The sequence below is a fragment of the Ochotona curzoniae genome, unplaced genomic scaffold (genome assembly GCF_017591425.1).
Source record: "Ochotona curzoniae isolate NIBS_2020 unplaced genomic scaffold, NIBS_Ocur_1.0 scaffold_4506, whole genome shotgun sequence".
In the NCBI taxonomy this organism is placed as follows: domain Eukaryota; kingdom Metazoa; phylum Chordata; class Mammalia; order Lagomorpha; family Ochotonidae; genus Ochotona; species Ochotona curzoniae.
Window position 1 is genome coordinate 23,409,686 of NW_024467119.1, and position 25,043 is coordinate 23,434,728.

General features: G+C 47.5%; 1 protein-coding gene across 1 annotated transcript; it reads left to right on the forward strand.

The window, feature by feature from the left end:
• Positions 1 to 3,226: 3,226 nt before the first annotated feature.
• Positions 3,227 to 6,573, forward strand: PRDM8 (PR/SET domain 8). The gene is made up of 3 exons (XM_040967373.1): positions 3,227 to 3,445; positions 4,408 to 4,639; positions 4,952 to 6,573. The coding sequence occupies exons 1-3, from the start codon at positions 3,227 to 3,229 to the stop codon at positions 6,568 to 6,570; spliced, it is 2,070 nt and encodes a 689-aa protein (XP_040823307.1). The 3' UTR covers positions 6,571 to 6,573.
• The last annotated feature ends 18,470 nt before the right edge of the window (positions 6,574 to 25,043 follow it).

The window sequence follows — 25,043 nt, forward strand, 5'->3', positions numbered from 1 at the left end:
TCCCACCCAGAAATCTTAGAGCGTATCAACCGCCCCAATTATGGAACCCCTTCGGGGACTGTGCGCAGAATGCACAATGCAGAGGGTAAAAGAACCGGAACAGCGTGAATTCTGTTAGCCAGGGGCTGTTCTAGCCTTCACCCCACGGTAGCCCAGTGTTCTGGACTTGGAAAAACCCTGTGAGTTCCCTGCCGAGATCTTGGTGGGGGGTGTGGTTGACCCCTCTCTTCCCCCTTACTCCGCCTCCAGGGCCACACTCTCCGAAAGGCTGAGCCAAGTTCTCATCAAAGCTCATCCTTGCTGGAATTTCGCACTGAAGGGATTTAGAGTGAGCCCTCCCGAGGAGAGCAGGTGCCTAATTTTCTACCGTCCCAGGCACTCCGCTTCGCAAAAGAAAAACTGCAGCGACACAATAGCTAGAGCATCCCTCGGGACTAATGTGCACCCCTTTTCATACAACTCAAACTCTTTGGGGACTGTGCGCGAGCGCCCTGGGTGTCACAGGTTCTCTCAGTGCCTTGTGAAACGGCGAAGGGAGGGGGCGGTGGGAGGTGAATACCGCTCTCTCTCCAGTCATTTTGGTACCTTTCTGTCCGATCCAGAACTGACTTTCCTTTCATAGTCACTGCAAAGGACCCAAGCTTCAAGAAGAGGTGGGTCAGGCCGCTGTCAGCGAGGCGTTGACACTCCTGGAAGGCGCTGGAGATGCGCGCAGGCCAGGGAGAAGGCTGCGAGGCAGGCGGCGCCGGGAGGGAGCGCCCAGCCCAGCAAAGAGTTAAAGGGAAGGGACGTGGGCTGTCACGCGTCATTGGGCAGATTATGTGCAGCAAACAAAAAGTGTGTGTCTGCGTGCCAGTCAGTCACTGCGTCGGGTCCATCTGTACAACTCTCTCCGCGTCTCTCTCGCTCTCTCCTCTTTCTCTCTCTTTCCCCCCTCTTTCTTTCCCTTCATCTTTTTCTCTGCATCTCTCTCCTCTTCAGGCAAAGCCTACAAGACGGAAGCACCACCAGCTCCTGACATGGAAACACACTGATTACAATAGGCAAAAAAGACACCTCCTTGCATCCTCCCGGTTCCAGGTGGCCTGATTTGGGCGATTTAATCCTGACCTTTTTCCCTGGTAAGTCTTTTGGCGTTTGATGGCAGAGGGGGAGGGGATGAAGGCAGGTCTGGTGGAGAGAGTGGAAAATTTGGTCCTCGGTCTCCACGTTATCCAGAAAAATTGGGTGGGGGGAGAGATAATTGTGGGGGGCTCCACTGCCAGTAAGATTATACAAAGGAAGTAGCGGATGGGGAGCAGTTTATTGGAAGAGCCAGGGACTGGGGAGCCCGCGGCCGCCAGACAATGCCTGCCGGGAGGGGAGGGCGAGTGGCCCGCAGCAGCGACGGCTTTCGGCGGAACCAGCCGGCTCTAGGGGAAGATCCTGGCGGCAGAGGAGAGCCAGGCCTAGCACCGTCCGGACGCCGAGCTGTGAACCGCGGCGTGGCACGGGCCACCGCGCACGCGGGAGGGCGAGCCGGGGTTCCCAGCCCACGGTTTTTGTGGCTGGTTCGGGGCTCTTGGAGGCAGCGGCGGCTGCGTCTCTTAGCGCAGCGGAGCGGGGGACCTTTCTCCGTATTGTTAGGTAGAACTGCATCTTAATGACTCTGTCCCTGGTGTTGCTGGTGTCAGAGACTTTTCAAAGGGAGAGAGAAATAGGGACAGAAAACCCTGAGTTGAAGAACATTGACAAGGGGAGAGCAGAATTTTGTTGCAAAGGAGAGTTCTTGGATTTCAATGTAATGTGTATTTTAAACATATGCAGTTGGAAATCAGGAATGTTAACCTGTGCAGGTTGGAAATGTCCAGAGCTAGAAGATGTAGCCAAAGAAAGTTCGTACTTTGTGAATATTTTCCCTTATTTCTACTGACAGCTATATAGCTCCAGTGGTTGACATTTGGTAGACGAGAGAATTCATGAAAAAGAGAGCGACCAAAGTTTTGGGCTCCATTAGCTGGAACACGGGGGGGGGGGGGGGGAAGCAACACCTTGTAATCACATTTGCAAGTCTAATCAGCTAATCAATGTTAAGATAAAAATGCCCATTATTAATATTCTTCCATAACGAACAACTTGGGAGGGGAGAGGTGTCTATATTTTACCACTTAAATTCTGCAAAAATACATCAACGATTGCCGATTTAGGTAAAAAATCAACTTGGAGAAATCTTTTGATGAGGGAGCAAGTAGCAGTTTTTGCACGTCTAACACTCAAGATATCTGTTTGGGACTGAGTCTTGCAGGGGGTGACCATGGCAAAGGGAGGCAAATGTCCTTTATGACAGCTTAATAGAGAGCCCTCCATTGGGGCATTACTTCTTAAATTGCTGTGGATTAAACAGCTGGACAGCCCACTGAGGACCACTCAAGCGGGGCTGCCCCCTCTTGCCCAAACAGAATCATATCTAGGGAAGTGAGAATTCACCAGTCATTACACATGCTATTTCAGACAGGGGACACCTCAGGCCCGCCCTGTACCTGCTCACAACACGAGCCACACACAGCTCAGTCCCCTCCCTTGTATAACAAGGTAACTGGGATTCGCCCTCAACCATAAATAAGTATGTCGAGAAAAAAATAATTACCTCTGCTTGCTGCTTTTAATTAAAGTCTCCAAGGGACAGTGTTGGATTATGGTAATGAGCAGACATACGTCCCTTCTTGTAGGCTGCAGAGAAAGGTTAGCTGACACAGAATTAGTGGCTCTGACACTCCACTTGAAATCCATTCGCTATGCTCCACTGTCCTTGCCTGCTCGCAGAGGCTGCTCCCCTCTTGGGGAGATGAGCTTCCAGACACCCAGAGGAGGGATACACAGTAGAGTCCTCAAGGCTTAGATGCTTTGTTCCCATGGGAAAGGCTATCAGCTCACCTTCACTCCCCAAACGTGCCGCTTGCCCAGTCTCCCCAGCCTTTTCTTAACTCTCTAGCTGTCAGCCAGCTCTGCATCTTCTACTATTCCAACTTTACTTAAAAGAGAAAGGGAGTGGGGACAGGAAATGCTCCTTCATGGACGTCTTTATAAAATATGCCCGGTTAATCTGCTTTATTTTTGAAATCGGAGCGTATGCAAAAATGAGGCAAACGGGAGAAAGACCTGGTTGCCAGGCTCTGCCCGCGTTCCTTGCCGGTAGAAGCGGTCCTGTAACTCACTTCCTTGTCCCGCGTGTGGTCTGTCCCCAGTGATGGAGGATTCGGGCGTCCAGCGAGGCCTCTGGGATGGAGATGCCAAAGCTGTCCAACAGTGTCTGACAGATATTTTTACCAGTGTGTACACCACCTGTGACATCCCCGAGAATGCCATATTCGGTCCCTGTGTCCTGAGCCACACGTCCCTGTATGACAGCATAGCGTTCATAGCTCTCAAGTCTACGGACAAGAGGACCGTCCCTTACATCTTCCGGGTGAGTGTCGGCCAGCGCTGTGTGGGGCGTGATGGCAACGGTCTGTCGAGGATAGAATCATTCTGAACACCACAGCAGACAGGTCTTCCGGGTGCAGAAAATGCACCGATCCAAGCACTCCTTGCTTCCACACCACACATTAGAAAAGGAAAACCTTTACTTCAAGAAAAGTGTCAACTGATTGTCTCAGGTAAAAGCCAAAATGTGTCTCGAAACGCCAGCAAGGTCTAAATCAGTATCTCCGCTTTGGGCTCTCCTGGCGATAAATTTGACTTCCTAAATTCAGGGGGCGATTTCCCTGGGCCCGAGGCTATTTGCACACTGCACGCTCTCTGTAAGTGCTGTTACCTGCACTCGGTACAGAGTTTTCCAGTCCTGCAGGCCTCCTGCTCTCCTAAACAGTGCCTTCTAGGGTAACATTAGCTGGTGCCCAGAGTTTGCATTTAAATAAAAATGTTAATGGTTTTGACAGTAAGGCATCATTGAATCCATATGCTTGACTTTGAAGATAAAAGACCTCTCACTTCCCATTCTCCCTTTATAAAGAAGAGCTATTAATTAATTGTTCGGGCCAAAATTAGGAAGATGAGTGCGTCAGAATCATCTGTAAGATCAAAGCTTGCTTTTATTTTTCTGAGACAAAACAAAATTGCCCATTTGTACGCAATGTGGGATGACTTAGAAGTAAATTATTAAGAAGCTAACCTAACGATAATTCTAAGAAGCCATTTCCTCATTTGACCTTCAACCAATATATTAAAATGACGACTTAAGTAATCTACATAACGGATGGCTATCTCGGCCACTGGTTGCCACTGGGGACCTAGCGGGGGTGCCAAGTTTTTGGAAGCAGGGTCTCAGGGCTTGGAAAGGATTCACAGCGGAAGGGTCCCAGTGCACTCTCTCACACAGCTCTCCCCCACCCCTCCCCTTGTCTTGCTTGCTTCCATTGCAAACCGCAGGTCGACACCTCGGCGGCAAATGGTTCCTCGGAAGGTCTCATGTGGCTGCGACTGGTCCAGTCGGCCAGGGATAAGGAAGAGCAGAACCTGGAAGCCTACATCAAAAACGGACAGCTCTTCTACCGCTCTCTCCGCAGAATCGCCAAAGACGAGGAGTTACTCGTTTGGTACGGCAAAGAACTGACTGAGTTGCTCCTGCTCTGCCCCTCCCGATCTCACACCAAAATGAACGGTAGGTCCGCGGTGGGGCCTTTCGCTAGCCAAGGGGAGAGCTTCGGGGACCAGCGTGGCGCGCCAGTCCTCGCTGGGGGAAAGCTGCTGACCTGGAGTCCCTCCTGGGTGCAGATAGGTGTGGAGCCGTCGGGGGGGCCCTCTGGGGCTGACTAGCTTCAGTCAGCAGGGGTGGCTATCAGGCGGGGGGAGCTCAGGCCCTGTTGGGTTGGGGTAGCGGGAAGGGCGGGGATGATGGCACGCTGGCCTGCCGAGGATGGAGAGTAACCATGTGCTATGCACCCGCGCGCGTGTGTGTTTGCTCACCAAGCAGGGTCGTCCCCCTACACATGCCTGGAATGCAGCCAACGTTTCCAGTTCGAGTACCCCTACGTGGCGCATCTGCGTTTCCGCTGCCCCAAGAGACTGCATAGCGCTGAAATGAGTCCCCAGGACGAGCAAGGCGGCGGTTTGGGCACCAAGGACAACGGGGGCATAGGCGGGACCAAAGACCACCACCACCAGCAGCAGCAACAGGAGGCACCCTTGGGTCCGGGTCCTAAATTCTGCAAAACGGGCCCCATCCACCACTATCCGGCACCCTCGCCCGACAGCGGCAACCCACCTGCCGCGTCCGGAGGCAGCAGCGCCAAGCCATCCACCGACTTTCACAATCTGGCCCGGGAGCTGGAAAACTCCCGGGGAGGCAGCAGCTGCTCCCCAGCCCAGAGCCTCGGCCTCGGCGGAGGCGGCCACCAGGAGGCGGAGCTGAGTCCCGACGGCACGGCTACGGGCGCCTGCAAAGGGAAGAGGAAATTCCCGGAGGATTCGAGCGAGGGCGGCGGCTGCGCTGGGCTGGTCGGGGGCCCGGGCCGCTTCGCCGAGCGGCCCCTGCCGGCTTCCAAGGAGGACCTGGTGTGCACGCCGCAGCAGTACCGCTCCTCGGGCAGCTACTTCAGCTTGGAAGAGAACGGGCGCCTCTTCGCGCCGCCGAGCCCCGAGACCGGCGAGGCTAAGCGCAGCGCGTTCGTGGAGGTGAAGAAGGCGGGCCGCGCCGCCAATCTGCAGGAGGAGGTGGCCTCCGACGGTGCGGGAGCCGGCGCCGAAGATCAGGACGCTGGCGGGAGCAGCGGCGGTTCTTCAACACCCGCGGCCGCGTCGCCCTCCGGCGCAGAGAAACTGCTGACCCCGCGGCCCGGGGGTCCGCTGCCGGGTCGGCTGGAGGGCGGCAGCCCCGCGCGGGGCAGCGCCTTCACCTCGGTGCCGCAGCTGGGCGGCGCGGCAGGTGGCGGTGGCGGCGCGGGGGCTGGCACGGGCGCTGCAGCAGCGGGCGGCGCGGGTGGTGGCCAGGGCGCAGCGGGCGACGAGCGCAAAAGCGCTTTCTCGCAGCCGGCGCGCTCCTTCTCGCAGCTGTCCCCGCTGGTGCTGGGCCAGAAGCTGGGCGCGCTCGAGCCTTGCCACCCCAGCGAAGGCGTGGGCCCCACCAGACTCTACCCCGCTGCTGCAGACCCTCTGGCCGTGAAACTGCAAGGGACGGCGGACCTGAACGGAGGCTGCGGGGCTCTGCCCAGCGGCGGCGGCGGCGGCGGCCTGCCCAAGCAGAACCCCTTCCTCTATGCCACCGCCTTCTGGCCCAAGAGCTCGGCGGCGGCAGCGGCCGCGGCGGCAGCGGCCGCGGGGCCCCTGCAGCTACAGCTGCCGTCGGCGCTCACGTTGCTGCCGCCGTCCTTCACCTCGCTGTGTCTGCCAGCGCAGAACTGGTGTGCCAAGTGCAACGCCTCCTTCCGCATGACCTCCGACCTGGTGTACCACATGAGGTCGCACCACAAAAAGGAGTACGCGATGGAGCCCTTGGTGAAGCGGCGGCGGGAGGAGAAACTCAAGTGCCCCATCTGTAACGAGTCCTTCCGGGAGCGCCACCACCTCTCCAGGCACATGACCTCGCATAACTGACCCCCGGAGGACCCCGGCGTCCCAGGAGCGCGCGCGTACAGTCGAGCCACCTGCAGGAACGAACGCGCTTCCTTTCACCTGGAAGCACTGCACCTCGACGCAGACAGGTGCACACACACGCACACGCACACATACACTCCGCTGCCAGAGGAGTCCTCCCATGCAGATATTTACCCGGAACACTTTCGCGGGAATCGGGATGGTGGCTTTTTGATGGATGGGTTGTTTGAGGGAGTTTTTGCTTTGAATGCACGCATTTTCACTTTCCAAAAAAAAAAAAAAGAACTCAAGGTACATTTTTAAAAATGTCATATATTGCAACATATTGATGCATTTGTCATACGTTTCTACTTAAATTATTAAGCACTTGCAATTTAGATGTAATAATTATATGTAAGGACAAAATTTATTTTAGATATAAAGGAAACGAGGAAGGTGGGATGCTTTCTGCGTTCTTGAGGACAGTTTGTGTTCTTACAAAAAGAAACAAAATGAATAAAAAGGGGATTTAAGTTTCCAGGGGGAAAGTGCATGTATCATGAAATGATTATATAGACTTCAATGAAGAATGGCATCAATTATGTAAATATGTATTTCCTTTTAATACAAAGTGTAATTTTGTGCCAGTGAAATGGAGTCCGACTAGTCGTGTGTTCCTTTTATCCTCGGAAAGGTTCATTAAACTTTATAGTTTATCTGGATATGTTGAATGCTTTGACAATAAATGACTATTTTCCTCAAAGCAATTATTTGGAAAGTTTTTAAAAGTTCTTTTATTTATTATTATTATTATTATTATTGTATTTAATGGCTGTGCTTTGAGCAAGCGTTTGTTTTCATGGAGTCTCTGAGAGAGAGCAGGAGAGAGGAATGAGAAACGTCGGCCCGGTGAGGTGCTTGAGCTTTGGAGCTGTAGGTGTGTGCCAGGCAGCTGGAGGCATGCTCCTTCTGTTAGCAGGATAACTGGCACATTCGCACGTAACCAGAGAGAGCGTTTTCAGGCCCAGGTGTGGGAGACCAGAGGAAGCATTCTCATGCGGTTCTGGAAGAGAGCCTGTAGTGCAGGGACCAGCAGTATTCTGCCGTGATCTAGGAGGCAACCTCAGGATGCAACCACAGGGAGCTCACCGGCGGTGACTGTGTGTTACTGTTCCTTCTGAAGGCCTCCACAGCCACAGGCCTTCAGGGGAAAAAAAATGCTGAAACATGTTAATCCAGAAAAATCTGACAAATGTCCTCCTTTCTCCACCCCCTCCTTTAAGGACAGTCCCTTGGTACTCTGTACAACCTGACAGTTCTTACTGATGAGCAAGGGGCAGGGGAGGGCTGTTTATGGGTAGCCTCAAAGCCCAGTGAACTTGGGGTAGCATGCATTGTCCGTGGCTGACTCCGTGAGCCATGATGCTCTAGAAGCAGACACTCCCCTGGCTTGTTACGGGACCTGTCCATCTGTTCCCCTGTTTCTTCACACCCAGGAGAACACCTGAAGAAAGGCTTGGAATGAGAGGCTGGCCTCCACGGCAGAGTTCATCACAGTCTTTCCAATGGCTTTTTCTGAAAGCCTGGCAAAGCTGCTACAAACCAACCATGGTTGGCGGTGAGGGGGAAGGGCACAGTTAAAAAACTAGATGTAGGGGGGAAAAGTGGCTTTTGTAAGGGCTTGTGACCAAGGTTGGTGAAAAAGTTAGCTTCTTTAGAAACGTGCCAATGCTCTCTGTGTGTGTGTGTGTGTGTGTGTGTGTGTGTGTGTGTGTGTGTGACTTCCCTGAGGGCTGCTCCTGCTTTTCCTGGGCACCAGTTGTGTGTTCTGACACACACCCCACCTAGTGGTCGCAGCACCCTTGTTGACCCCATTTGACCTACAGGTTGGTTTTGTTTTTCCATCTGTAAGTCAGCGAGGCTGCTTCTGCATCAGGCAATTTCTAGCATCAGGATTTATTTATTTATTTATTTATTCATTTATTTACTTAGCCTAATGCGTTAACCAGACTTTGAACCTAAAGAAAACTCTCGCTACAGCAACCCCAACCGGCTGTGGAGACAATTTGCTGATGGCAGGAGGTGAGGAAGATTTGGGAGAGAAGGGAGAGATGGGAACTGAAGAGATGTGTAAATCCCAAATAGCTGGATTTTAAGGTCTCTGGAACAAGAATCACTTTGTTTTTCAAACTCACGGGTGCAGCTTGTCCTGCGGCCTACCTTGGAGGATACTTTAAGGCCCTGTGGCCTCTTCTCCACGCTCCTCCTGCAAGCTCCTTTTCACCAAAGGCAAGCATCACCTGTTGGGCAATCAGAGGGGAGCTCAAACTGGGGGGGAAAAAGGAGAATCTCGCAAGTTTTGAAAAGGGCTTCCTCTGCTGTGGGAGTCCTTTTCTGCAGCTGGTGGCGAGCCTCCCCGGCGTTTGCTCTTTCGACGGCTGCTACATCATCGTGCCATCATCAGGAAGAACGCCGCTGAGCCTTGACTGAGCGGCGGTCCACGCGACGCAGCGCAGTGCTCTCGTGGTACACAGTTCAGGTCTGGCTGAAAAGATCCACGGATCAACCCGCTTATCCCAAAGTTAGTCAAGCCAAAAGCAGAAACTATTTAGCGGCGCTCTGTAATCCTACTGATGACATCGTAGCCCCCGTCGAGGCGGAGCCCTTTCTCGGTTGGGGGGTTGGGGAGAGGGTCCGAACCCAGCCCATCTGCCAAGTGCTTGGCCGAGGTAGTGGGCGGAGCTGTCTGCTCGCAGCTGGTAAGGGTACAAGGTCACCGGGTTAGGCAGGCGTCGAGGCAAGCGTGTCCCACAGAGTGCACGCCAGGTGGCTCGAACTTGGAAGTCTGAGCAGATGGCTCGGCTTTTGAGTGTTGGAACCGCATGCGGGTCCCAAATACCGGGGGAAGAGAAAGGCGAGAGGTTTACGGCACCGGCGTCTGTCGCGTCCGGAGGAATTTCCGAGGGTGGCCCTCCGCCTAGGGCTGCGAACCCCGGGCAGGTGGTGGTTTCCGATAGGCGTCCGTGGATGTGGACGCGTGCACTTCCAGAGGGTGTGCTTGAAAGGTGCAAGCGGGAAACACGATTGGAGAGCTCGCAGGTGCTGGAGTGCCTCTGTGAAACCAGCTCCTTCCCACGCCCCGACAGCCCACCAACAGCCGTTGCGACCCTCCGATGCCAGAGACCCTGGGGTTTGCAGTGGCGCTGTGATGCTTTGCCAGCACACACCTGCGTGGACTGACTCCCCACTGAGGCCCTGGGGGCAGGGGTGAATGAGCCAGTGACCAGTCCGCTTAAGTCCGACCTGGTGGGCTAGACCCCACCTGCCACTGTCACACCCAGTCCAGTGAAAGATGTGCCGGAGAGGGCGCTGCCTGAACTCTGGGCTCCTGAGAAGTGCCACCGCTCGTGTCTCGTGTCTCGGCTCCCGACCTCTAGTCGACCTGGACACCCCTCCACCCTCCCTCCCACGGCACTGCAGCCGGCTCAAGGTCCTGGACGCCACACCGCCATCTGCAGCGCTGGGGCCAGAGCACACCGGCAGACCCGGCATGGGCTGATGAGCCAGCACGCAGGTGCATCCCCTGGGAGGTGTTTAGGTTTTCTATCTTTTAGCCTAAACTCTTGTTCCTGAACCAGTGTGGTTTACTTCACCGTGTCTCCTGTTTTCCCTTCTTTCAGTTCCTCCCATCTCCCTCGTCTTTTCTGCCTGACAAGCATCACTGGGGTCTTCCCTGCTCCCTTCAGCAAGTTATGTGCAAAGTCTTGTGACTGTCCATCCAGGCAACGGGTTCTGTTGGGGGGCCACAGCTGCCCAGAGGCGGCCTTGAGGTCTTACTCGGTGTCCAGGGCTTGCAAGAGCGCGATGGACAGCCACTGATGGTAGGACACACACACACACACACACACACACACACACACACACACACACACACACACACACACACACAGGAACACACCTAGTATGTTCTGTCCCAGCCTGGAGATTTTGTTGCCCTTCCCTGAAGGTGACAGTCAACCCCCAAGGAAGGGGCATGGAAAGTTTAGCTTGTCCAGGAGTGCAGGTACATTGCTGATGGGCATATTGTTTTAGATGTGTTTATTTGAAAAGTAGGGTGTGTGCGTGCGTGCGTGCGTGCGCACGCGCGCATGTGTGTGTGTGTGTGTGTGTGTGTGTGTGTGTGAGAGAGAGAGAGAGAGAGAGAGAGAGAGAGAGAGAGGTCTTCCACCTGCTGGGCCACTTCCCAAATGGCCACAATAGCCAGGACTGGGTCTGACTGAAAGCTGGCACCAGGAACTCCAAGTGAGTCTCCCACTTGAGTGGCTTGGAACTAAAAACTTGGGCTACCTTGCAATTCTTCCCAGGTGCATTGGTGGGAAAATGACTTAAAAACAGAGCAGCTGAGTCTGGAAGCAGCTCTTTGACAATCAAACATTAGCATCACAAGTGGCAGCTTCATCTACCAGCTAGCCTCCAGGGGCATGATTCTGTTCCTATGTTAACTTGGAAAGAACAGTGGCTTTTAAGTTAGGACACCTGCTCCAAGTTTTGTGGCCTTTGCATCTGTTTGTCTCCATTTTCAATACCTGCACATGTGCACAATAACCCTGTGGGCTTGTCGCAGAACGGTGTCGTGAAGGAGAGCATAGATGTAAAAGATTCTTTTGTCATCATATGTGGTTGACTTCATTATTGATGAACGACACTTTTAGCCTCCGTTTGAGATCTGAGAGTGCCTTTGAAAGTGTTGTCTTCTCAAAAAGTTTAGTACTTCAGCGAGAAATTTGTGAGCTTACCTTCCTCTAATGACCTTTGCTCAGTGTCAGTGAGAGCTGGGAGTAATACCTGATTTGATTTTTGGGTGTGTGTGTGTAACTACTCAGGACTTCTTGCATTTCAAGTTTATAGAAACACCGAGGGAAAGAAATGAAACATTCAGTCAAGTGAGTTTATGGGTCAATTCATGTCTATACAGTTTAATTTTCCATGTTGTTATTCAGTTTTCCTCTAGTGTTAAGACAGAGGTAGACAGACGGACGGAGAGATAGCCTCCATCCGCTGACATACTCCACAAATGCCTGCAACAGCCTAGATTGAGCCAGACTGAAGCCAGCAGCTGGCGATGTGACTCTTCCACCTGGGTGGCTGGGACCTAACTGAGCCATCACCTGCTGTCACCCAGGATTTGCAGGAGCAGGAAGCTGGAATCCAGGACTGAGTCAAGGATTCAAACCCAGGCACTTTGAAATGAGATGCCACCATCCCAAGCTAACTCTTGACGGCTATGTCAATGTTCCACCCCCGAATGCAGTTTCAAATGGTAGCTCATAGTTTTCCACGATTCAAATGCACCTGGCATTCTAATGTTTGGCTTTATCAGAAGCAATTCTGTGTTTGCTTCAAAACCAACACTTAATGAATGCACTGTGTGCCAAATCCTTTTGGGAATATGTTCTTTGGTGGGGGGGAGTATTGAGGTTACTTACAGATAAACTCCCAAAATGAGAGATTTAGAAAAAAAGCTTCATGGAGTATAAGTGACTTTGACTCTTCAATTTTCTCCCCCCAAAACTCCAGCCATTAATGTTAAATTCTGGACAGATACCCTAAGAGGGCAATCTTCTCTGGTAATGCATTTCCGAGTGAGTGTGTGGGTAACACACCGTTACTAGTGTACCTCCAAGTAGCTTATTCTGTTGTGATACTTTTGTTGTGAAATGTGGAATCTTAAAAAAGCATTTGAACAACTGAATTAGGATCTGTTTTCCCTTTTGGGTAAAAGACAAGCATAGCTGAACAGCGACACCCAGCTCAGAAATTGATTAAAATTGTATAATTAGGAACCTGTTAGTATCCATCCTGTGTGTTCCTTCTTTAGGCTCCTGGGTCTAAGCATAAGAATCAAATGTGGGTGAAGCAAAGAAAAGAAAGAGATCGTTAACACAGGGTGGGTCTGAAAAAGATAAAAGCCGTGTTGAACTCTGCCTTAGTGGAACTAGGTAGAGATAAATAGTAAGAGTTGGGAGGGAAGTGGATGGCCAAGGACACAAAAGCTGCTCTCTGAACTCTGTCTCAGAAACTCCAGTTTTCCAGTTCTGTCCTCCCGCCTTCAGCTTTCTTAGATCTCCCTTATGCCTTTCTTCCAAATCCCCACCTGGGTGGATGAGTTGCAAGAAAAAATAGCTTGATTTTTGGTGATGACATTTTCTGCTTCCTTTGGTTTGTTGGGGCTGGCTGAGTGGGAGGCTTAATTTCTGGTTTCAAAACAGATTAAGATGAGGCATTGGTATGCAGAGGTGCTTCTCCACCCCACAGGCCTTTGATTTGAGAGTGCATTTGAAAGTGTTTAGTAAGCCTCCAAGCATGCCTAAACTTAAAACCAAGGAGATATTTAGAAAGCTTGAGCTTTCAAACACCCAAGTAAAGATAGTAGCGTGGTGAAACAAGTCATATCAAGTTATCCAAGTGCCAGCTGCTCTCATCTGAATTCATTTTTCCTTTCCTTTTCTTTTTTTTTTTGGCACATTTATATGTTTAGCTTTAAGTTTATTTTTATTTGAAAGGTAGAGTTTGTATACAGAGATGTCTTCCATGTACTAGTCCACTCCCCAAATGGCTACAAAAGTCAGAGCTGGGCTGATCTGAAGCCTGAAACCAGGAACCTCTTTTGGGTCTTGCATGTGGGTGCAGGGACCCAACAACTTGAACCATCCTCTGCTGCTTTACCAGGCTGTAAGCAACGGGATGGATTGGGAGTAGAGCAGCCAAGACACAAACTGGTGCCCATATGAAATGCTGAAGCCACAGACATAGGATTAGCTTGCTATGCCACCACGCTGATCCCAGTACATATCCAAAATTTTTTTGTACATATTTATTTTTAAATTTTAATTAGATTTTGATAAATTCAATATAGTCATTAAATACAACTCTAAGAATATAATGATCTATTTATTTTAAAGGCAGAGTAACAGAGAGAGGAGAGACCCAGAAAGACATCTTTCATTCATCCACTGGTTTATTCCCCAAATGGTTACAAAGGCCAGGGCTGGACCAGAGTGAAACCTAGAGCCAGTAATTCTACCTGGATTTCCCACATGGATGCAGGGGCACAAGCTTGAACCATGTTTTGCTGCTTTCCCAGGCCCATTAGCAGGCAGGTGCATCAGAAGTGGAGCAGCAGCTAGAGTCAGCCCTCTGAAACAAGATGCCAGAGTTCAGGCGATGGCTTATCTCACTCTGCCATGATACCAGCTCCTTTTCCGAATTTCTTAAATTCTTCAAATATCCAAAATACATTTAGTTGTAACTCAGAAATACCTTTTATCACCTATAATTTAGCCATATATATAATTTCCCTCTTCTCTGACATAAACACTTCAGAATAAGAACATTAAAGTTTGTGCCGTTTCTGATGGCCTGTCACATTAGCCCACACAGAGACTCAGGAGCAGAGACAGCAAAAAAGCATCTTAGGATTTGGTCTAGTGCAATGGCTAGTGGCTAAATCTTCACCTTGCAAGTGCCAGGATCCTATATGGGTACAGGTTCATGTCCTGGCTGCTCCGCTTTCCATCTAGTTCCCTGCTTATGGCCTGGGAAAGTGATAGGGGATGGCCTAAATCCTTGGGACCCTGCACCTGCATGGTAGTCCTGGAAGAGGCTCCTGGCTTCAGATCAGCTCAGCTGTGGCCATTAGGGCTATTTGGGGAATGAATTACCTGATGGAAGATTTATCTCTCTCTCTGTGAATCTGCCTTTCCAATTAAAAAAAGAATTACAAAAAGAGGAGAGAGCTTACTCTCCAAGTGGCCAAAACCACGGGAGCTGAGCCAGTCCAAAGCAATGAGTGATTTCAAGTTCTTCTGAGAGCAGGACTCCATGTGTCTCCTCTAGCCCAAGGTATTCTTGCCTGACCTTTATAAAAAATAATTCACAGAACAGAGGGAGACACAGAGCTGGCCCAACAGAGTCATCATCATTGGGTTGAAGGAGTCGCTTGTTTCTCCAATAGGTAAGCTCCTTGGTGACCAGCACTGTGCAGAAGAGTTTGTTCCAGGGAATTCCACATTCCAAAATCTCCTACCCACACTTTCCAGAAGAATGAGAAGGAGAAAAAAGATAGGTGACTTAAATTCAAATCCATAAAAACCGCAACCTGAGTGTAAACAGGGTTCTTAGTCCTTTAGTGAGATGCCTGCCTGGTCTAACAGGTGTAGGAATTTCCATCCCTTCACTCTTTCTAGTAAACTATGCTACAGCTACCTCTTCTAACTCAAACAAGGCTGGGAGCAGCCCAGACCAAGCCAGGTTATAGTACCAGCTGGCATGTGGGTCAGGTCTGGAAGTGTAGGACAGGCTGGCCCAGTTAACAGCATCCACTGGCAGATGTGAGAACCAAGACAGGGTGCAGGACAAGCCAGGCTGGGCACAACACTAGCCAGTTCTTATTAGGGCCTACACTGGCAGCTGGCTGGGTTGGACTAGGTTGTAGCACCTGCCAGCATGAGCTGGAACAGGGACTGTAGCACCCACTGGTGGATGTCAATCTGAGCCACAGCTTCCACCAGCATATATGAGACCCAGAATAGGGGGATCCCCTGCTAAGTCATTGCTCCTGCTGGTGAGCATGAGAGCTGGGATAGGGCAGACCAGGTTGAGCAGGGTAACAACACTTGCTGGCCTGCATGTGAGCTGAGTTAGTGGGAGAGCCAGGAAGAGCTAATTGACCATATCCACTGATGCATGAGCCAGAATAAGTGCAAGCTGTTTGGGCTTTGCCCCAGCATCTGATGGAAAGTGTTGGGAATGGGAGAAAGTTCTGTCAGAATAGACCATAGAACCTCCTGGAAAACACAGGATCCAGGGCTGGGAGTGAGCCCAGGAAGGAAACTGGGCGCCTCTCTGATAGGCTATGCCTTCCACTGGTAAGCATGAGAACCAGGGCTGGCTGAGAGTAGGCCTGGCTAAACAGGCTGTAGCACCTGCCACCATGAGAGTGGACCGGATCGTGGGGTCAGTTAGGATGAGCCAGGCTCCAATGCCCATTGATGTGTAGAAGAGCTGAATGGGATGTGGGACAGACTGGACAAATCTGCTGCACATACTAGCATGCACAGGAACCAGGGCTGGGAGCAGGCCTCACTGAGATTATTGGGGGCGGGGAGGGGGTGTCACTCAGTTCCCACTGCAGTTCCTGCTGGTGTACATGAGGGCCAATGTGTGGTGGGCAGGGTTAGGCTGTGCCATGGCATCCACTGGTTTTAATGTAAGACACAGGGCTGGAAACAGAACTGACCAAGTGACTGCAACCATCAGTGTGTGTATAGGCTGATGTGGATGATGGTCTGAGCTGGATCTTGCACTGGCTGGCACACACAGGAGTCTGGCTGGGGTAACTGCTAGCAGTTTCTTTGGGGATGCCCCCCCACCCAGCTGGTTTACTGGACTCAGAAATACAACCATGGTGAAAATCATAGGCTATGTGTGAAGGAGCTGGGTGCGCCAGTGGACAAGGGAGCGATTCACAAGCCAGGAACACCTTGGCTTGTATCTAACATTGGAATACCAAAGCAGACAGAAATCCAGTGTTATCTTTCCTTTGTGACTGCCTCTGATTAAAAATAACAGGAGAGAGTGTCTCTGGCCTCAATACTAGCTCGTATGCTTTCCTTGAGTTGTAAATAACAGACCAAAGCATACCAAGATGCTGTGTCAATGTCTTCTCTCATACTTTTTTTAGTTTTACTAACATAAGAATAATTATTCTAAGAATTGCTAACTTCACATAAGATAAGAACTAATAATTAATGAAAGCTTTTGTGGGACATCTGCATTCTTTTGGGGTATAAAAGTCTGTATTCTCAAATAAAGTGCGTCATCCTGAAAGTGTGGTTGATGGCTGTACTGTAGAATAATAAAATAATTTCTCCATTAAACTTCTTGTTGTCTGTTCGGTTAATCCTGACAGCCATGTGGTCTGACCATGGAGTGCATGTGTCAGAACTGGGTCTTCACAGCTTCTGTGGCCTGTGGGGTGAACAACATGCCCGGATGCTCATGGGGCGCGTGACAACCAGTTCATTGAGGTCTGCGGAGGCATCTAGTATCATGGAGGGCAGAATGAATTGGACAGCTCTCCTGGACAAGTACCTGGGTGAACTGAGACTCTAAGGTGGACTATGTCAGCCAAAGGACTTTGGAAGGATTTCCTGAACCTTGTAGCAATGAAATCAACAGAATAAACTATCAAAACCACTTAAACAGTGTCCTCTGATTATGTTCCACACTGGGGACCCTGGGATGACAAAGGGTGGCCGGTCTCCATTCCTGGGTACTGATGTGGTTGATCTGCTGGGAGTGGCCCTCTGCCCTTCTCTCCCCACTTTCCCCAGATACAGGAGGAAAAAGGAGATTGGAGGTGGTTGTCTCCTTTGCTTTATCCCATCTCTCAACCCTCCCCCACCTTAGTTGGTGGTCCACATGGGCATGAAAACCTCTCAACTATGTAAATATTATAAAAAACAAAACTAATTACTATTTTAAGAAAATCACCTCTTCTGCTTTCAGCACATTCTTCTTCATTGATAGTGTAAGTTCCACGGATTCAAACTGGTGGTGTCATTTCCACCCGCACACAGGCCTGAGTCTGAGGTGGCACGGGGCAAGCCAGGTAATTGTAGTGCCATGGTCTCAATCCTCTATTGCCTCTGATGCTGTCCATTGTCCTTGAAAACAGAGTGAGTTCCTAGAAGGCTTTTTTGACACGGACACACCATGTTCACCACCTTTTCAACCGGAGAGGCACATCTGATGAGGGGAAATGGACAATTTTGGAGGTTGAAGGTTCACAGTCCAAGACAAGGTGGCTGATTCAACTGAAGCTGATTAAGCAGAAGGCTGGTGGGGAGCCCATCACCTGGTGAGCTTGGACGCCAAGAGAGACCCTGGAAGTGTACTCTTCATCTTGTAATGCCATCTTGATTTGATCACATCTTTCCTTCTGGGGAGTCTAATCCAATCCTAGTCCTTCCCAGAACCCCACCTTCAGATGCCATGATTGTATGTACTCTTTACCCTAACTCGTCAACTATTAATTCATTAACCTTTACAAAAGACACGGAGAGTTAAATACTGGCAAGGGTTTGGAGAGCCTGTGCAAAGGCTTGTACAAAGGATAACACAAATTCGGGATAATGCTGCCTTCCTAGATTTCTGAGTATGTATGTCAGGACATGCCTGAGAAAGGATAGATGCACTCTAACACTGGAATTCTTGCTTTAAAAATCTTTCTAGGGCCTGATGCGGTAGCCTAGTGGCTAAAGTCCTTGCCTTGTACACGCCACGATCCCATTTGGGTGCTGGTTCGTGTCCTGGCAACCCCGCTTCCCATCCAGCTCCCTGCTTGTGGCCTGGGAAAACAGTAGAGGACAGCCCAAAGCCTTGGGACCCTGCACCCACATGAGAGACCTGGAAGAAGCCCTGGGCTCAGCTCTGGCCGATGCGGCCACTTGGGGAGTGAATCATCGGACGGAAGATTTTCCTCTCTGTCTCTCCTCCTCTCTGTATATATAGATGCACACACATATATATGTATGTATGTGTGTATCTATCTATATCTATTTATCTACATATATCTATATATGTAATAAAACATAAAAATAAAATCTTAAAAAAACTTTCTAAAGTCCATACAATTCTTTATAGGCATGGAGAATTCTTGCTAACACATGACATCAGCTGTGGTGGAGATCTAACATTTAATCTCATTCTGTCTCTGCCAATTGGTGCCTTGGTAGCCTTAAATGAGCAAACTTCTCTTAAGCTCATCTTCTTAGTTGTAAAATCAGAAAGTTAGATGAGTTCAGAGTTTTTCTGAAAGAGGTTAGCGTGCCTGGTAGCTACTGAAATCTTGACAATGGACTTAGCTTTTTTTCTGGATATTCAGAATAAGATCAGTGATGGTTGGGGTACTGGGCCGAGCACTTTCACCAACCCTCTGGGTGATTTTCTAGCTACCTTTGTAGTTCACCACTGGAATTACATAGTAAAAACATTTTGGTAGCTATTTAAAAAGTCCTCAAAAACTGATCCCGTTCCAGATTTCTTGATGAGAATGGCTAGGTGTGGGAGCCAGGGTGTGGTGCACTTCAAAAGTGCTTCTAAAAAACAAACAAATAAATACATACACAAAACAAAACAAAAGGTGCTTGTGTGCTGCCAGGGCTGAGAATCACGGGCTGTCTTCGTTTTCAGATCCAGTGTTCAGTCAAGGATACTCTGCATCACGCTGTCTAGACTTACAAGAAAGGCTCATGTCCCGTGGGCACATGCCCTGCTTGTTTTCTCCTGAACTGTGTCCCCCGCAGCCACCTCACCCCAATTCAGATGTTGAGGACAGAATTCGGATCCTTAGGAGCCGACTGCCCTTGTTCTTGATCAGGCAGTTGCAGAACTGTTTATAGAATCAATCCGGCTTGACTGCTCTCCTTGTAAGGAGCGATGAGGATGCCGAGAAAGCAGAGGATGGAGACTGTGTGGATGCTTTGCCAGGGGGCTAACCGTCGAGGCGAGAGGCCTCAGGAGAGACTCCATCTTCTAACATCTTCACCTTAAACCGGCCTGCAGAATCATAAGAAAAGAAATTCCAGTAGTCCCACAGAATCTGTGGAGTTTTGCTATGGTAGCTCCAACAAAACAACACGCTAGTCAAACGATTCGTTAAAACCTACCTGACTTTAGGGAAAATAATGCTTGCTTTATTAGTTGCAGAACAACACATCTCTAAATATGGATACACTAAACTACAAAAGGAAAAATATTAGCTGTCAATAACAAAGAATTCTGTTTTATAGATTTCTTCTTGAGTTGTTACTGAAAACAGGCTGTGGAAATAAATATTTGCATTGCAATACTACAAATTAAACTTCAACATGATGTTTTGTAAAATAAGACTAAAATAATAGGACTAAGAAAATTTTCAGTTCTCTTTACTACTCATAATAAACAGATCATTACCACATTTATAATTTGAACATGCAAGATTAAACTCAGATTTTAATTATGAAAGTATATGAAAAGCATTTTGTTATTTTAGTTTTGATTCTGGATTTTGTGAGGCAACCTTGTTCCCTCTTGTCACTCCTCCCTAGTTTCCCCTGATTCCTAAGGCTTCCTTAACCTTAATTTCTGGTTAGATCTATTCAAAGAAACAACACTTACATACATAATGTCATACCCTGAAAATAAAACAATCACTGGAGACTAAAGAAAAAAGATATATTGCCACCTAGTGGAAAAAAGGCAGAATCATCTGTTTGTACTTAAGAGTTGAAACCACAAAATAGGTAAAGACCTATTCGTAAATGTCTTTTGATCATGAATAATTACACTTTAATTAAAAGCATATTAAAAGATGCATTTAATTAAGATGCATTTTCTGTTTGGTTGATATATCATTGACAACTTTTGAATTATATAATTTTATTTTCTTAGCAACTGGTTAGTTGGCTATATTATCGTTAAATGCTAGGAAATAATGCCAGCGACATTAGCTAATGCGACAAAATAACAAACATGAGCAATAGTCGCCACGCACAAAGCTCAGGAGTGAGGGGCAGTGTCCGTGCAGCTAACTGCCTGAGTTCAGCTATCTGCCTGAGACCTGTCTCGGCCAGTCTCTCTTGCACAAAAGTGGGGTTTGTACAATTTATGCCAAGTTTTCAATTCTGACATATATTTTACAACACACATATATTTTTCAATCTCAGAGCCTTTTTAATTGTAAGTGGCCAAAGGAGATTTAGGAAGGAGTGTGGATGTGTTATAGGTGTATGTCTTTGGGATAGCATTTCGGCAGAGAGCAGAAAGCTTATTCACGGGAAGGAAGTTCCCATCTATTTATTTGGTTGCCAGGTGCCCAGAGGGTTTTTTTTTTTTTTCCATCAGAGTAAGGTGACCTGGCTAATTTTAACATCAGCAATTACATTCTACCCAGCTAAGTATCCTTGCAACTGAAGTTTGAATATAGCATTCCTTATTATTTCCTGTCTTCAACTTTTAGGAAGTTCTTATTAAGCAATTTGCTGTTGTTAACCTTCAGCATTTGTGGAGGATTATAACTACTGGGTAATTCTGTAAGAGCCTTTCTTATCTGAGATCCAGGGAAGGAAAGGAGAGGTTAAAGCTACTTCCCTTGTAGTAGCTCTTGGTATGCCCTAATAATGTCACAATCCTTAATTAGTTAACCATACTGAGTGGATGCCTTGTGTAAGGTTCTATTTCAGATGATGTAATTTAACACAAGGAGCTTAAGTTATCAAATTGTTGGCTCAAATTGTTGACTATAATTTCCTCTGTAAAGCATTAGAAGTGTTATGGAAAGACCTCCCTTTCAAATAGAATGGCCTGAGTGAGAAAACATTAACAAAACTATGGAAAGTATGGAGGCATGTTAAACTGGAAGATGTCTTGAAATTGAAAATACAGGTAGTATGCTAGAATCATTAAAGTTTTTAAATATTTAACTATGAGAAAAATGCAAATCAATTGAGCACTGGCAAAATAGAGGCTGTAGAAAAGACTGGTATGGGCCTGGCACAGCAGCCTAGTGGCTAAAGTCCTCACCTTGCATGCGCTGGGATCCCATATAGATGCTGGTTCTAATCCCAGTGGCCCTGCTTCCAATCCAGCTCTTTACTTGTGGCCTGGGAAAGCAGTGGAGGATGGCCCAATACCTTGAGATCCTGCACCCATATGGGAGACCCAGAGGAGACTCCTGGCTCCTGGCTTCGGATTGTTTCAGCTCCAGCCGTTGTGGTCACTTGTGGAGTGAATCAGTGGATGGGAGATCTTCCTCTCTCTCTTTTCTCTGACTTTCCAATAAAAAAAAAATCTTAAAAAAGGAGAAGATTGGTGTAATATTCTTTCTTTTTGTTTCACTCGCCTTTCTTCTACCCCATTCTCATAAAAAAGGTAGTAAACAGAAAATAATTGATTTTTGAGATTATATTTATTCTGCTTAATTTCCAGAAAAATTGCATTTGATAGCTGAAGAGTGCAGGGCCAACATGAGGATCTCACGTTTTCTTCTTAGAAACAGCTGTGGCATGTTCTCTTTAGTAATGATTGCTTCTCAGTTTCCTTTTTGCTATGTTTGTTGCCCACGTTACCTATTCTTTTTCAAGCAGGCAAAATAGCACGTAGTTGAAAGCATGGATACCGTATGTCTGTTAGTATGTACTAACAAGATACATTCCCCCAAAGGAACTGGAACTGGAAATTAGCTGAATTCTTCAAATGCGTAATTGCATCTGTACTGAATTTTCCATTTAAATAATTTGGCAACCAGGGTCATCTAGCTTCATAGGCAAAAATATGAGTTTACAATGTGAAATCTTTTAATTCCATCCACATACAGAGCTGCCTCCCATTGCTATTTCATGATCAACGTCAACAGCCTGCTAACACATCTTCCAATTCTTCAATTAGTTATGTAGTTTCATCAATGAATAGGGTGAGGGGTATTGCATGCCTGAAACAAGTTAGATGTGACAAGGACAAATGAAAGGTCATGACATATGTCATTAGGGAAGCAATTTCTATAGGTTTGAAGAAAACCTTTCACGTTGATCTATGACTTAAATTTCAACATAATTTAATATATCTGCTCCTTGAACATATACATCTGTCAAGTAATTACCATTATTATTCTAGCATTTTCCCCCGAAATTACAGTGTAACCCTACTAAACAATGAACACAATCATGAGATGATGTCCTATCTAGGAACTTATAATGACTGTTCTGTTTTTCCTTTTCATTACCCAAATACACTCTTCTTTAATATACACCCTAGGGGGATTATTTAGAAAGTTAAAGGTCTTTGTCATACAACGTGAGAAGAGATCAGTGAAGTCACACATGTTACATTCTTCACATTTTCTCCAGCTCATAATAGAAGGACGTTGTATAATGGAGTTTTTAGGAAACACTGCCGGCAATTACAGTGCAGAGAGTGTTAAAACAGAAGTCTGAGAAATCCAGGCAAACTAAAAATGATTCTTCCTGTTAAAACACAGGTCTGTTTAGGTATAAAGTGTTTTATTAACCCTCAGTTCTATTGTACACAATTGTACACATGCATGATAATAAGCTTATTTATATTCAATCAAACATTCATTTGGCAAGCAGCCTAGAATATTCTTGTGTTCTAAGAGTCAAATGCCTCAGAGATTCAGTCTTTGTTTCTTTCTCAATATCTCAAAGTGTAACAATTCTTTGTCCTCTTGTTGCTGCATTCCAAAAAATATATTCGCTGGCAGGCTTCACAAGCTGCTGAGTGTTTGCTAGATCCATCTTAAAGCTGGACTCCTCACTTGGGAATTGTAGGTGAATTTTTAATGCCTTTATGCACTTGAGATCATAGATTTAGCTCCTCTGCAGCCTGAAAAAAGGTCACAGTTGAAGAACTTCTTCATTCATTTGGTTCTTTAGTGGGACCGAATTTATTAAGGAAAGAATCAGAATGTTGGATAGGTGACTTAGAGCTGTTGAGATGGGGGACTGAGAGCCGGCCTTCCTTGCCCGCCAGGTTCTCACGCGGTGTGAGGCACAGAGATCTTGGCATCAGCAACAACTTGGTGTTGTGGATCAGTGGCTGGGTTCTGCTGGTGCGTCCTGAATCTCTACTTTCAATCACTACTCACTGGAATACTAAAGATCACACAGGGCTGTAGTGATGACTAGAGATAAAGTCTGGAAGACCATGTTGCAGGTTGCAGAGAAAGCACTGGACATATGCAATGTTATTATCTTCCTAGTCCCTCTTTGTAGGGATTTGGGAATTTTCCGTTACTTTGCAGTTTCTCAACTTCAAAGGTGTACTCATTTTTCTTCCTTTTGTGAGTGAACAGTAGTGTTTCCCGTGCTCTTTCTGGATACAGAAGAGGATGCCATTTGGGAATTCTGAAGAGACATGTCCTGGGATACGCAGTTTCTCTTCTTGAGGACAGTGGATGAGAAGTTCACCAAGACAAAAAAGCAAAACAAAATGAAACAAAACAAAAAAAAAAAAACCCAAAAAACAAAAAAAACTGGGTTCTAACTCTGAACTTGCTAAATCTGTTTTGCTAAAAATCCATCCCCCCCCCCCCCATTCCTTTGGAATCTCCTGCTCTCACGAGCTCCCTTCCCTGGTGGTCTGGGGGAGCCCAGGAATGCTGGCCCTTAGGGCACACTGCCAGCCCTGCTCACTCACTCAGGCTGGGAGTGAGCAGCATGGGAGGTCCTGATAAGCTGGCTACTGGAGGGCGGAAGAGGGTTCTAAGCATTTGTATATACTAGGGAGACAGGTTGTCAAATGGTCGCTAAGATGTCTGTATTCTTAAGAACAATACATGGGTGAGTTTCCTTAGCATATTTTTCTATGAAGTTCCTTAAAATGATTCTGTATAGAATGTTCTCAAATATCTGTGAGACTTTGGAAAATAACGAATTTGCAGCCCTACAAATCTGTTCTCTAAATTTCCTAGGTGCTAGAAGCAGCTGAGCCGAAGTAACTGCTTATCATGATGAAAAACATATGATTTAACTCTAAAAAAGAGTCAAATGTAAAGAAAAAATTATGCATGAAAGGGCAAATTTTAATCCTTATTTAATCTAATCTCAGCCCAAATGACACTTGAAGATGCACTAAAGTACAAGAACGCAGCACTGAGTAGACCACGCCTCCACTCTGTGTTTCTGTTCTCTGAATACAAGTGGGCCAAGCTAGCAGAGACTTCCAGCTGTTGCTCAAGCCTCATTGGTCGTACACAATGACATTACGTTAGTTGAGGAGGACCTATGCAAGCTGGCTTCTGAAACACCCTAACCTCAACACAATGATTGATTTGGCAATTTTCCTGAATTAGAAAGTGTAAAATGATCATTCAGGATATTTCTGAATTTTTTTTTCAGAACTTGCACAGCTCTTCTAGGTGTACATGGAAACAAGACTTTTTGAGCATATTTCACTTTTTATTCAATACACCTTGTTTTCCACTTTTCAGAAAAAAATGGTTATCTTTTAAAGTATTCATAGATTATATGTTATGATGTCTTTTAAGTCATATCTTACAGTTGGTGAGGATTTTTTCCGTCTCACTATCTCACTGCCATAAACCAACATCTTGGTTTCACTAGGTACTTTTAAAACAAATTTCCTTCAAGATTCTGAAGTCAGGAAACAACTGGTGCTGGTTGAAGGCACTTGTTCTGCAGAGGCTCCGGGCTGCTGCTGAGAACTGGCCTTCTTTTAGAATTTCAGAAATCTGCCTCTACTATCTGGTCAGTCGTGCACTCCACACCAGCTCTGTGGGAGGTAAAAGGAATGAAACATCAGACTCAGAAATGTGTGTGCTGCTGGGGCACCATCATTCACTCCTCAGGAATGAAAGCTCTAGCGGTCAGAGGCCTCCTGTAAATGCATGCTTGCCCAGTGAACACTGTGCCTTG